The sequence below is a fragment of the Chinchilla lanigera genome, unplaced genomic scaffold, assembly GCF_000276665.1.
Source record: "Chinchilla lanigera isolate Chin_1 unplaced genomic scaffold, ChiLan1.0 scaffold00069, whole genome shotgun sequence".
NCBI lineage: Eukaryota > Metazoa > Chordata > Mammalia > Rodentia > Chinchillidae > Chinchilla > Chinchilla lanigera.
The window spans coordinates 10,080,313-10,093,978 of record NW_004955470.1 but is presented as its reverse complement, the minus strand read 5'-3'; the positions used below and the strand labels follow the sequence as shown (position 1 = coordinate 10,093,978).

General features: G+C 53.1%; 1 protein-coding gene across 2 annotated transcripts in view; it reads right to left on the bottom strand.

Annotated features, from left to right (window-relative positions):
- Nucleotides 1-13,666, bottom strand: part of Mrps9 (mitochondrial ribosomal protein S9) — a 132,429-nt gene that overhangs the window by 72,135 nt on the left and 46,628 nt on the right. Inside the window, exons 8-11 of one of the 2 annotated variants that reach the window (XM_005400780.2) lie at nucleotides 12,547-12,715; nucleotides 11,350-11,458; nucleotides 9,863-10,032; nucleotides 8,157-8,378 (exon numbers count right to left, since the gene is read on the bottom strand). In XM_005400780.2, coding sequence (XP_005400837.1) covers nucleotides 8,287-8,378; nucleotides 9,863-10,032; nucleotides 11,350-11,458; nucleotides 12,547-12,715 — 540 coding nt within the window. In that variant the 3' untranslated portion in view covers nucleotides 8,157-8,286. Of the gene's footprint in view, nucleotides 1-8,156; nucleotides 8,379-9,862; nucleotides 10,033-11,349; nucleotides 11,459-12,546; nucleotides 12,716-13,666 lie in introns of those variants that run through there. The other variant, XM_005400781.2, reaches the window with a different exon arrangement.

The window sequence follows — 13,666 nt, the reverse complement described above, 5'->3', positions numbered from 1 at the left end:
AGACAGCACCTCGAATAGCCACCAAAAAGAAATGGTAGTTTTTAAAAATCAGAGACAAGTGTTTACTGGGAATATCTGGAGATGAAGAAATTATTTGATTGGTCTGCAAAGACCAAGGGAATGAAAGAAAAAAGGAAGATGGAAAGGTGGGAGGGAGAGAGAGAGAAGAAAAGAAAAAAGGTGCGGGCCAAACTTTCAAGCTTTTCCAGAGCGGTGGGGTGGGGGCGGGCGGCAAGAGGCCAGGCAGAGGAGCTTCTCCTGCCGGCCGGGTCTCGTTCCTGTGCAGAGACCAGCTGCCCTCCTGGCCAAGCCACCGCAGGCTGTGCGACGTCCACGCTCCTCGCCCGGGCCCCAGGACCGCAGTCGGAGCTCAGTTCTTCAGTTTAGTCTCTTAGTACTGGTCTTCATCTACTTTGAGCTGTGGCCTCTGCTTTCTCTTTTATTGGCAACTAACATGGAGAGCTTATTCACAGTTCAAACACTGACACAACGTGTTTTGAAACAGCCAGTTCAAGGCCAGCCGTCGTCATTACTCTACACGGGGCACGGGGCGGCTCGAGACAGAAGCAGTGGGGACCCGATGCCCGCTGGTGAGAGTCTGACTGGCAGGGCCTGAGGCTCCTGCCTGCGGCTTCCAGTCTTCTCTAACAATTTACCGCTTTCATTGAAAGGAATCCATTTCGTAAGTGAGGAAACTACAGGTTCAAATGTAAGCATAGGAAAAACAAAAATATTCAGGATTTAGAACTTCATCTGTAAGAGACGGACTTGAAAAGATAATTAATATGCTTGGTGTTCTCAAGAGGCACTAGAATACACATGCACCACGTCCATGAATCCAGGAGGGACAGTTATCCTCTCCCGTGTGTCTGGTTGCTTATTCGGTTGTGCACCGCTCCATCTTGTGGTTAAACGAGGGAACTGAGGTTGGAGATCGCGAGTCACAGGGGAACACAGGGAGCAGCAGCCCTCGCCCACGGGGTTCTGCTGAGCCGAGGGACAAGGACAGCATGGAGCCTCCCATCCACACTTACTCCGTGCACACATGCTCACCGCCAGGTTTAATTTGTAAAGTTGGCACAGGAAGAGATGCATAGTGACAGACAGAACAACTGTAACAACGCATTGCGCTACAAGTTGCATGAATGCGATCTCTCAAAACATCTTGCTTTCATCTTTTCGTGGCTCCTCGGAGAATCCAAATGCCTAGCACCGGTGATCTTCCGCACGGGAAAGGTTCCCTGAACACAGCACCGTCCCACCCCATGGCCACACTGGTGACCGAGATGGCGTCTAGGTGTCTCGTGGGCAGGCGGCATGTATGGCTGCATCGAGGGACAAAGGGGACTCCGCTGCAGACAGGACCTGGAGGTTTGGTACAAGGTTTCCTCCTGCCACTCAGAGAGGCATACAATGTAAAACTCCTGAACTGTTTATTTTTGGAATTTTCATTTAGCGTTTTGGACCGCTGCTGACCTCCAGTAACTGAAACCTGAAAAGTGAAACCTCAGTAAAGGGGGACTGCTACATTCTCTCCTCTCAAAAGTTATAAATGTGTCTAAAATGCAAACCATGTAAAAATTATGACAAGCTTTTAAAATTCTAACCATAGTGGGGTATCACGGTGAACACCTTTCATTCCAGCATCCTGGGCAGGAGGATGGCATGTTCAAACCCAGGCCAGGCAGTTTAGTAAACTAATGAGACCCTGTCTATTAAAATAAAAAAGGACTAAGATGTTGCTCAGGCCAAAAGCCCTGGATTCAACACTCAGTACAAAAAAGAAAAATCAAACAAACAAATCTAACCAAAGGGGAAAAAAGAGGGTAAGAATTACTCACAAACTCACAATCCACATGTGTTTTAGAAGCTGACTGCAAACACATAACCTGGGCCTGCTCTTTTGCATAGCAGGGATAATTACCACTGGCTGTTTTCCCCTTCAAATCAATCAGTCCCAACACGACTCAGGCACACACTTCCGCTGGGCAGTGTTGGATCCCTCCAGCAGGCTGAACTGAAGACTGAATTTTTAAGTGATTAGAGTAACCACAGCCTTCCTGATCCGTGAAAGGGATATGAGGCACTTACTAGAGCTGCACCCAGTGAGGCCCAGAAATCCAAATTCAAAATTTTCACTAAAATGTAGGCTTTCTGAGCTACAACCGTGTTTCCCCTCACACTGGTCCGCTGTTTATGCTGCCTGCCTGGAAACTGACTGGGCTTGCAATGGGACGATTTCTGAATCCCCTCCACCTGAGACGGGTGACGCCGCCGGCTGGGAACACACACTCGCAGGCCCGCTCTCCAGTATCCCGAGCCCCTGGGGAGGGCGCCTCCAGGGCGCACGGGGGACAGCTGGCTGGGAGGGCCGCTCCGCCCCAGCTCACGCATCTTCACCCTCTCCTTAACTAAGGCAGTGTTCCCTCCTCTCAAGGTTAGCGACGGATAACCAGCAGGGGTCACATACAGTTCAGCTAAATCAAGTCACTGCCCCTGGATTTTGGAATTGGCTTTCAGATAAGTCCACCTTTCAAAATCCAGCACGTTGGTCCACGGCACCCTCCGCAGTGGCCTGACTTGCAGTGGCCGCCCCGTCTCACTGCTCCCACACGAGCCCTGCAGCAGTACCTCCACAGGGGCAGGGAAGGCCCTGCTCGATCCCACAGCAAGGACTGCTCACAGGGACGAGCCAGCTCCAAGCAGCGCCAAGGCCCCAGGTTGTCCCTTTACCCTGTCTGCCCCACTTCTGCTGCGCCTCTTCTTCCAGACTCATCTCTTCCTGCCCCTCCCACGGGGCTTCACACAAGCCCTCTGGTCCCAGTGGTGTGCTCCGCCAGCTGCCTGGCTGCCTTGGCAACTGCTCCAGCACCGGCTGGCAGTGGGTAGCTCTGGCCCTGTGTGAGTGAAGCTGTAGCTTCTCCCTAGCCCTCCCTCTTCCCTCTGCCTGGCGTCGAGGCACTTCCCGAGGGGAAATACTGAGTGTTCTGAGTTAGTTTACTAGGCCAAGGGACGTCTGACATTTGATGTTTGCTTCCCTTCTCGAAAGTGAGCCCCATGAGCCAGGCACTGGGCCTGCTCCCGGACACCTGAGCACTGGCCCGGCTGCATGGAGTGCTGGCTGAGGAGCGTGTCCGGGCAGACGGAAGGTGCCGGTGCTAATCAGAGAGCACACAGCCCCACATGGTGCTGAGCCATGGCTCAGAGGAACCCCGTGCCCCCTCTGAGCGGGTCTGGCCTGTCTCACTGCTGTGAAGGGAGGGAAGCGGGAGAGAGGTGGGGGGCGCCTGGCAGCCCCCACACCACCGGGTGATTCTCTTGGATCCAGCAGGCCTCTTCTCGGTCCCTCTGAACTCAGACCCTGAAATCCCAGCGTGGCTCCAGGCAGGCAGAGAGCACAGCTACGACCAGCCAGCATGAGGCTGCTTGCGTGTGTGGGAAGAGAATCTTGCTATTTGGTTTGTATTAGAAGCATCTCTGTTACTTCCGGTCCTTACACGGATCATGGTTTGTTTTGTTTTAACCTTTGCGGAAACATGAAGCCCTAGGCCAGCTCAGCCCTCTCGATGTGGAGTGCTTTGTGCAGAGCGAGCGTGAGACCTTCTACGGGTCAGGCAAACGCTTACTTCCAAGCCTTCCCGGGGCCGGACTGGGGCAGGACACGAGGGGAGCGTGCCCCCTGCCTTGGCTAGGCTCTAGGCCAGCAGGAGGAACGTGGGCGTGATGCCCCCGGTGGCCTTCAGGGTGCACAGAGGACAGGTGTGTGCCTGCGTGTGGAATGTGGGAACAGCCCGGGGGAGCAAGGGGCCGGCGTGCACCGGGTGTGCTAGGCTCAGCCCCCGGGTGGCCGCTGGACCGGCATGGAAGGCGGCAGGGAGACAGAAGCTTCGTCCAGACTCCCCACACCTGTGGCTCTGGCAGGGTTCAGGCTACGTCCTGCAGGCCTCACGAGACGGCTTCTACTGCAAGACAACCCAGAAACAATGCGGGCGGGGCGCCAGCTCTTCAGGCAAGCTGTACCGTCAGGATGAGGCGTGCCCTGTCAGGGACCCCCGCTCCCGCCTCTGGAGATGGGGACTCTGAGCCCTTCCAGCAGGAGGCTGCTCAAGCCCTTCCGAGAAACGCTGGGCCCTGGAGCTTCTCTGACATCCCCCTCCCAGGCGCAAGGTGGCTGGGCTTCTGCAGGCTGTAACTGAGACGCTCCTGCTGTCCGGCTTCCTTTCTTTCACTTGTTGAGCACCGCGATGGAAAGCCACCCTCCCTCCCCGGTTCCCTCCCCCACTGCAGACAAGCAATGCTCAGAAATCACGGGACAAGAACTGAGCTGGTGGGGGCAGCGCTGCAGGGAACTGCTGACCCCGAGTAACGACGCATGCTCCGTCCGTACAGAAGGCTCCAGAGGTGAGATGTGAGATGTGAGACGGAGCTGGGGATGGGTGGCTCTCCCTCCGGCCCGCAGAGCAGGCCTCGCCTCGCCCTGGGGCCTGGCTCCCTGGCGAGCTTTCAGTCTTCCTCCGGAGAAACACACTCAAGTCTTCAGAAAATGAAAAGGGGTAAGTTTTCACAAAAGCCCAAAGTCCTAGCTTCTGTACAGCTTAAGGAGCAGCCACGGAAGGAGAACAGCGTTAACACCAGGCCGTGCCGGGTGTCTCCCACCCTTCTGTGGGCACCCGCTTCCCGGCTTTGTCCTCCACGCCGAGGCGTCCTGGGAGGCCCGAGGGCTGTTCCCGAGAATGGGACCATCGAAGCGGGGAGCGCTGTCTCCAAGACACACGGGAGACCAGTGCCCAGCGTGGACAGACCGGGGGGCTCTGCTCCTGGAGCCCAGCCGCCGTGTGCTGTCCGCTCCGAGACCCCATCCTGGGGGGTCACAGAGCCAGGCAGTGGCCTGCCGTCCACGAGCTCTGCCGTGGGTGATGCCTCTGTCATGCGGCTCACGATGACGCTTGCCCAGGCTTCTTTTCAGGGACGTGGAAGCCACTCTCAGAAGTACCAATTCTTCCTCTGGGTCTGCACAGGTGTCCGATGGTGACTTCAGGGCCCAAATCTCTCTCTTCCAGCCACGTGGACACCACGATATTAGAACAGGTTCTCACAAGAGCCAGAAGCTGGACCTCACACGTGCAGACCACTGCTTCGGCACCAGGCAGAAATCCCTGCTTCCTGTCCCCGGAAGTCTCCCAAGCCCCGCCCTCAGGGAGGCGGATCTGAGCCCTGGTCCTCCACCTCCCTACCTTGTGTGGCACACCATGTGATTGCAGTGACTGCTGCCCGGCGCACGGGGCAACACAGATCTGGTGGGGTGCCACACGAGGAAAGGGGGCTTCTCCCTTCCTTTTCAGAGCAACTCCTAGAAGGAGCTTGTTTAGACAATGTCGTTAACCATGTCAAAGAAATGCTTGTTCAGTGGATGAAAAATCAAACACAAGACAGTAACAGAAAGGCTGCACTCTGGCTAGCTGTTCTACCACCACAGCAATGGAAGTGAAGGTGGAGGCCTTACTTAGAAGGGTAGTTGCTGTTACTGGTCAGGCCTGAAGAGGTCCATACAGCAGGACACACCAGCAGGGCAGGCTTGGGCTTGGGAGCCTTGAGTGACCCAAGGTCTGAGGGTGCAGGCACGCGCCCTTTGTTGATACTGCATCTGGGGTGACTCCAGTGGGGGTACTGCGGGTGGGTGCCCACTGGACAAGGGCCTGGGTGTGGACTCTGGCTGAGGGGCAGTAACAGGTGATGCCTGCACTGGGGTCCTTCACCCACTGTGGGGCGTGGCCAGAGCTGGGAGGGCCAGTATGTCAGAGCAGCAGGAGCGTGGTCAGTACAGGCCTTCGCTGCATAGAAGTCGTCGTATTTAAGTCTCCTCCAGTGCCAAACTAATAATAAAGTCTGGCCGTGGGTCCTCCCTTTTTGGATATCACATTAATTGATTATTCAGTTGAAGCCTGGCCTGTGTTGAAGGAAAATACAGTGCTATGACTTAAATTCTTCCTTTAAAATACTTTCTGACATCTTGAGCCTCTACAGTCATGTGTATTTCTGTGAAATGACAGTGCATTAGTCAGCCTTTCTCTGACTGGGACGAAAACCTGACGTGCACAATTCAAGGGGAAGGCTGTTTGGCTCACCGTTTCCAAGGGTCGGGTCCATGGTTTGTGGATGAAGCAGGAGCATCATGACGGAAGGTAAGGCGGGAGCAAAGCTGCTCTCTCCGTGGTGGTTCCGAAGCAGAACACAGGGAACAGCACCAGACAGGAAGGAGGCAGGGGCCAGATAGTCCCCAACCTGCTGCCTGGGACGCACCCAGACACACCCAGTGTGTACTTGAACCCGCTAGGCAGCTCTGAATGCCACTCAAGTTGACAATCAAGGTTAACTATCAGAAAAACGTGTTGGTAGGGTTTTGCTCACAGTACTGAGGTTTGGTAGTTTCTACAGCTTGGCGTTCAACCACTACTTCTACCATTACTTCCAAATTCTAGTGATGGATTTATTGTCTAGGGATTTTTTGTGGGGCGGGAGGTAGTGGATATTGAACCCAGGGCCTCTGGGCTGAGCTGCATCCCTACCTGCACCCTTTAAACAAAAAAGTTTCAGACAGGTTCTTGCTAAGTTGCCCAGGCAGACTGGAACTTCTAATCCTCCCGCCTCAGCCTTCCAGAGTGCTGTGATTACAGGTGTACTTGCCGCCGGGTCTGACTCACTGTGTAGGGAGCTTTTTGGCCAAAGGCTTAAAGTAAGAAGAACTTTCTGTACCTAAGTTCTTCACTAAAGAAGATGCCACTCCGTTTTGTGGACTTCGATTCCTTGCTTTTTTGGGGGGATGTGCCAATGTGTCCCTACTAAACATCAGCACTTGTGCAACGCAACACACTGCCCTTCCCTACCAACAGCTGTGCGTGCGCTGCCGTCCACAGCTCTGGAGGACGGGACAGGCCGAGCGTCCGCGGCGCCTCGAGGCTCCTGGAGCAGCCTGGCCCACGCATCACCCAGGCAGAGGCACCTGGGCCCCAGCAACGAACCGCTCCCATGCGTCTAACACTCACGTTTTGCTGCGTACTCGACAAACAGAGCTCTAGCAGGAGGACCATGTACCACGAAACTCTGCCCTTCCCTCTTTTCTTTCGGATTTTCATTTGTATGCGTCCATTCTTGCGGTACACGATGATAACATTCCTGCATCCTCTCCTCCACAGACGTTGTTATCTTGCTGGTATCATGCCACAGTGACGCAGGGCATCAGCTCTGCGCTGGGGGCCAGGCTGCAGTGTGCAGGCGCCCGCCCACGGGCAACAGTGGGCAAGGGCTTGGGCCCCAGGGCTCCCGAGGGCTGAGTGTGTGCTCACCCCTGAGCACTTTCCACACACGCAGGAGCATCCGACGGGCACATTCGCTGTGCAGCTGCAGGACCACGTCCCTGTGCACATCAAGCTGCTACGGTTCGCGTCTCAGTGTCCCGCAAAGCCTCATGCGGTCATGGGGCTTTGTCAGAGGTGGCTGGATCTAGAGGGTGTGACGCTGGGATTAAGGTGTGTGATCAGTAAGTCAGTCCACTGACGGGTTGGCATAGTTCTGGCCAGGATTAAGGGTGTGAGCGCTACACCCGCCCTAGGGCGAGCAGCCTGCATGCAATGTAAGGACAGTGTCACCTCTCTCCCTTGTCGCTGTTGCCCCTCTACCACGCGACTCTGCCTTGGAGCCAGTGGATATGGACTGAAACCTCCGCAAACCAGGAGGCAAATAACCTTTCCTCCCTTCGCTTTGGGTGTTAGGTATTCTGCCCCAGCAATGAGAAAAGGAACTAGGACAAGTGCCCTCACACATGTCCTGCAAAACCCAGCGTGGGCGTGGCCTCCCGCTCCTGCCATCACAGCAGCTGCCGGGGCTGAGGGGGCTCCGCGGTGCTCTCGGCACACAGCAGAAGCGCGTGATTGCGGCCCGGTGGCGGAACTCAGACAGGACAGAGGAGCTCCGCCACCGGCAGCTGGCTCCAGGAGCTGCACACCCTTGGAGACCCGGCCTCCTCCTCACCTGCGGCAGGCAGTGACACCCAGGCCATGGGTTTGCTCAACGCACCTTTCACACCTAACATGCCAAGATTTACCAATTATGCTTCTATAACTATTTTTGAAAATGTTTAAAATAGAATGAAGACAATATTTTTACTTTTAACTTTTTAATGGCGGCCTTTATGAAGCCGCATTGAGAATAAACCCCTTGCAACCCCCAAGTTTCTGAGAACGATGACGCTGCCTGGGCTTGGCCCTCCCGGGGCAGGGTGGGTGCGGCTCAGCGCTTCTTCCAGGTGAACTTCCGGCGGGCGCCCTCCTGGCCCGGCTTCTTCCGCTCCCGCACGCGCGGGTCGGTGGTGAGCAGGCCGGCTGGGCACAGAGAGGAGCAAACATGAGCCGTGGAGAGGACAGGAGGAGCTCCGCAGCGATGTGGGGGAGCCGCCTCGGCCCACAGCCCTGCTGTCAGAGCCCGAGGGGAGCAGCCGACCCGGACTGACCGGCCGCCGGGAGTCTTTCTCGCTTTCCTCATCTGGGGTATTTTCTCAGTTTCTCAAACAAACCCAGCTCACCCTGTGGAGCGCGGTGCTCAAGGGGACCAGAGACAGAGACAGACAGAGACAGAGAGGTGTCTGTGCGAGGCCGGGCGCTCAGACACCACGGGCCAGGGGCTGCGTGGACACAGCTCGGACCCGACCCGCCACGCGGTTGTGCCTCCTGTGACAATGACCTTCCTCGACTTGGCTTCACAGTTTTATTCTCAGCACAAATGCCTTACTCTAGAGGAACGAGGGCGGTTAAGCCGGAAGCCAAATCTCAGGCAATCACCGAGCTGCGCTTCGCACACTGTCTGCACGCCCGTGCTGCGGTGAGGGCCAGAGCCCCGGACATGAGGCAGCACTGGGGGACGCGCCCTTGTTCTCTCAGACGTTGCTCAGTGGCCAGGTACCAAAGAAGCTTAGTCATCTACCCTGGATCCAAAAAGCCTTTGCATTTATTTGTAATTAAAAGGCATGCATGGACTAAGACAGTATTTTGGGCAAAATACAGACAAGACCTAAGTTTTTGTGTGAATACTAATAACGTTTATGACTTTCAGATATGCACAGTACCTCACACCAGTAAAACAGCTGTCACATCCTTTTAATTTTTTTAAAAAGTAGATGAAGAATCCCACAGAGAGGCACACTGTTTATGAATAAGTGGACTTTTGAGAGGCTTGAAAGTTAGGTAAATTATGCCAAAGGCAGTGTTTCTACCGAGAGCCGACGGCTCACCTGGGGACCGGGTCCCCACCCCCAAGGCCGGAGGGGGCTGCGGGCCGGGACTCGGCTTCAGCGTCACCTCCCAGGCCCGCCGCACAAGCCGATGCTCTTGTCCACACTGCAGAGTGACTTGTGTGTTCACCCCCAGGGAACAGGGCCCGGGGTAGGGAAGGAGAGGAATCCAGACGAACATCACAGTGGGAAAAATGAAACTCCCCAGTACTTTTTGGAAAATCCCAAGGTGTTTCATCATTGGGCAATATGGTGAATTTCTATGGTAAAACCAAACCAGCCTGCCTCAACCACAGGTGAGTTAAGTACTTGTTAAGTCAGACCAGCGCCAACGCAAGCGTGCCCGGCCCTCGGACTGACGTTACAGCGGGGGCCGTCCGCGCGGCTGCAGTGCCTTCGCCTGCTTATTCTACCTCACGTTAACTCTGCAGCGGTCCGGCCTGAGAATCACCCTCAGGTCCCGCAGCACGGAAGGCCCAGCACATGGCCCACACGCTGCATGGTGCAGGTTCCCAAACCCTCTCACTGCCTCCGAGCCTGACAGTGCTGGGCGCACGCGTGCCCTCCCTCGGCACATACCTTGCCGCATCCACTCGACCTCGTCCTCGCTGACGAAGCTGCACAAGGCCCTGGCCACGGCCAGGCGGATGGCTCCTGCCTGCGCCGACCTCCCGCCCCCGGACACAGTGCAGGTCACGTCGTGCTTCCCAAGCCGGTCCAGGAAGTGGAGCGGGAACATCAGCTGTTCTCTGGAGCAACAACAGCAAATGCAGTTGCCTGATCTATGAGCACAATCTAACCATGAGGTCAAGGCAGGGCTGGGACCTGCTGTGCAGTCACTGGGAGTTCTATCCAACTACAAACTACCAGGCAGAGCACCAGCCAGCAGTCCCTGTGCTGAAGTGACCAACCCCAGGAGCAGGGTCCCTCTCGGGCACTTCCTGAAGGAAAAGCTCTCTGTACCTTCCCTGGGAGCAGCAGGGCAGAGCTAGTTTAATTTAGACAAATGCGAGTGAACATGGGCACAGTAGGTGTACATCTCCCGAGGCAAGCATTCTGCCCAGCAGCCCTCTGAGCTGCCTGGAAGAATCCTCCGCCGTCCTGCAACCTTAAACATCACAGCGTGGGGCTGGGGATTTAGCTCAGTGGCAAAAGCGCCTGCCTGGCAAGCGCAAGGTCGTGAGTTTGGTTCCTGGTACCGGAGAAAAACAAAAACAAAAAACAAAAAACAAAAAAAAACATCACAGCGTGCTCGGACACAGGATTAGGAAGGGAGGAGCTAATCACACAGAGCTTCTGGGACCTGTGGATAATGACAGCGACTCCTGGAAACACGACAATCGTCTCAAGAAGGGCCCCTTCTCCAACGGCTCACAGAGAGCTCTAAATGAGCACATCTAGAGCATTAGATGAACCCTAACATCTACTTATAATGCCTACTTCTCCTTGGGACACACAGTTTAGAACATGTAAAAGCCCCAGTTAGCACCGGGAATCAGGCAAAACTGATCAGCCCTTATTTTAACCAACAGATGTCAGGTTTCTTTGCTTGCTCTGCATACGTACAATCTACTTCCTTGGACCAGTAAAATCTGAAGCGATGCGGGCATTTCTTAAGGCTCATTCTCAGGAAAATGAAGGCAAGCTCTGAAGCCTGCTCTCCTGTCCTTGGCTAACCCTGCTGCCTGGTGGTGGAGAGCTGCGGCGGGCGGGGCCGCTGAGCCTGTGTTTGGTGCACTCTGGCTCCTAATGACCCGAGGTGGAGTCTGCTTTTCTTACATTCCGGCATGGACTGCATTTCAGAACCTGCTACATAGCTAAGAATTTTCAAGTTCCAGTGTGGTATGATGAAAAGAGGAGGAAGAGGCAGTTAGTAAAAGTTTCCACAGATGCTTCATAAAAATTCTGAAAACAACACAAAGAGCAACAGCTTCAGGTAGCTCGCTTGCTCTACTAGTGGAGAGCAGCCGTCATTAGACGGCGCCGGCGGAGCACAGCCTTCTCAGCTGACCGGGGTGCATCACAGAACGTGCGCTCCGGAAGCAGAGGCCGAGAGCAGCACCCACCTGTCCTGCATGACCGGGAAGTACCGCAGGTAATCCACGCCGTTCACTCGGATCCTTCCACTTCCATGCCCAGAGACAACTGCTTCTGCTGTTGCAGTCTTTCTTCTACCTTTAAAAGTTTTAAGTTCATATTCGTAAAAACCTTAAAGACAGGTAGAACTATGTTCAAATTAATCTCCCCAGATAACAACAGACAGCACTATATTTAGGAGACTTCTAGAATATCGGTCAGGCAAAAACAAGATACGTGAGCCACACCACAACTGACATAATACAGCTTACCATGGGCTCATTCTGAACTTCAATTCCCTTTTAGGAACACTGTGATGGTTTTACATATGGTTTCAACGGCCTACACAGTCATTCGTATTTATTTACCTTCTTAAAAAACAAAGTAACAGAAGCTGGGCATGGAGGCGCACGTCTGTAATTCCAGCCCTCTGGGAGGCTGAGGCAGGAAGACTGCAAGTTTGAGCCTAGCCCAAACAACCTAGTGAGACTCTTATTTCAAAAAAAAAAAAACACCAAAAAAAAAACGAACAAAAAAAACCAGTTGGGTACAATCCCTAGTACTAAAAAAAAAAAGAACAAAACAAAAAACCCAGAAACAATTTACACAATGTTACTGTTACTTTATAAACTATGAGAGTATATCTAATACAATATTAAAAGCATGGCAACAGTATAACGAAACATGTGCAGGAGAAATGAAAGGAGCCTTCAGGGGAGGTCTCTTCCTTGGAAAACAGTGCTGAAACAATGAGGAGGGACACGCTCTGGGAAGCAGCAGCGGAAGTGGCAGCAACAGCTCACATGGGGCGGGCCCTGGCCGTGCCAGGGCACGTGCAGACGGGGAGGCTGAGCCGGGCTCCCGAGGTTCTCATGAGTTTCAGTTCCTGACTGACACACTGGTGCCCGAGACTCTCAGGTTTGGGAGTGAGGCCTTTGTTGTCAGTGCTTTATCGATTCTACTAGTTGAAAACGTGAGAAGGAAAAGTGTTAAGGACTGTGTCGGTTCATATCCCCATGTTTTCCTTGGGCCACTGTAAGGTTCAGTTTTTAAAAACTTCAAAAGAATCATAAAATTAGGAAATCCAGTGTAACACCAGCAAAACCAAACCAAACCAAAAGCCACTGGGGCCAGGGAGCAAGAGCAGAGGAGGCCAGGGGCCCGCAGCGCCCTGACCGCAGCGGTACCTTGGCCGGTGCTGAAGGGCATGCCCTGCGCGTCGTGCTGCACGGGCGGGACCTCCTGCCTCTTGGACTGCACGGCCAAGCTCCTGCGAAAGCGGCTCACGAACTCCTGCTCGGCAGGGCCGCTCGCCAGCCGCCCCAACTTCTCCAGCAGCCGGATGAGCTGTGTGTACTGCAGACAATGGAATTCATGAGAGGAGGCAAGTGCAATTGCATTTGCTAAGTTTTTTCTATTTTTATGTACTTGATCTTTCCAATGTTTCCTTTCTTGATGAATTCTGACAAGATGACACTTCCGCATCTTCACGCTGCTTTTAAAACAGCGTGCGGACACATCGCCTGCCCTGCGGGTCTAAAGGGCCTGATCTTCTCTTTTGAGAAACAAAGAGATTTATCATTCTAAGAAAAGTCAGTTTCTCTGAATTATGATTATGAGGCTGAGATTTAAATTCATTTTCAAAAAACTATTTAGATGATCTTCAAGCATAATTTCCACTCTTTATTAGAACTGTATCAAAAGGAGCATTAGAAATAATTTCCAGTAAGTTATGTAGAGCAAAATGTAAAGAGTCTGATTTTGAGAAAATGTACCTCTTAAATTATATTTCATAATACATTTGGCAAATATATTTTTGGCTGTTCAAGCTGTGTTACTTTAATGTTTATGATTTCCTTTAAAACCGAACAATCAAGCTATTTAAAAATTCAAGAGATACTTGACTTAAAGGGCAACCTCTTGAAATAAATTATCCTTGCTACTCCGTGCATTTTTTTTAATAGTTCTTGAACATGTGATTAGAAAGTAAACAACTTGGTATTAACCCCTTAAAATTAGAAGCCAGAATAATCATTTTAAAGTGTTTATGGAGACGGAAACAACTAACACTTGAGCCCCTTGGTTAATATGGATCACGAAACCCAGCTTTTGATAACTTTTTTTAAGTTTTTTTTGCCAACCCTAAAAATCACACTGAACTCGGTTACCATTTTCTTTTATCATGAAAACCTGCCAGTAATACACTGAAACAGTGAAGAATCTCAGCAATAAGATTCATATTAAAAGAACTGGTTCAACTACAGCTTCCTGTGATGCAGTAACGACAGGGGATTTTCCAGGGCTGAG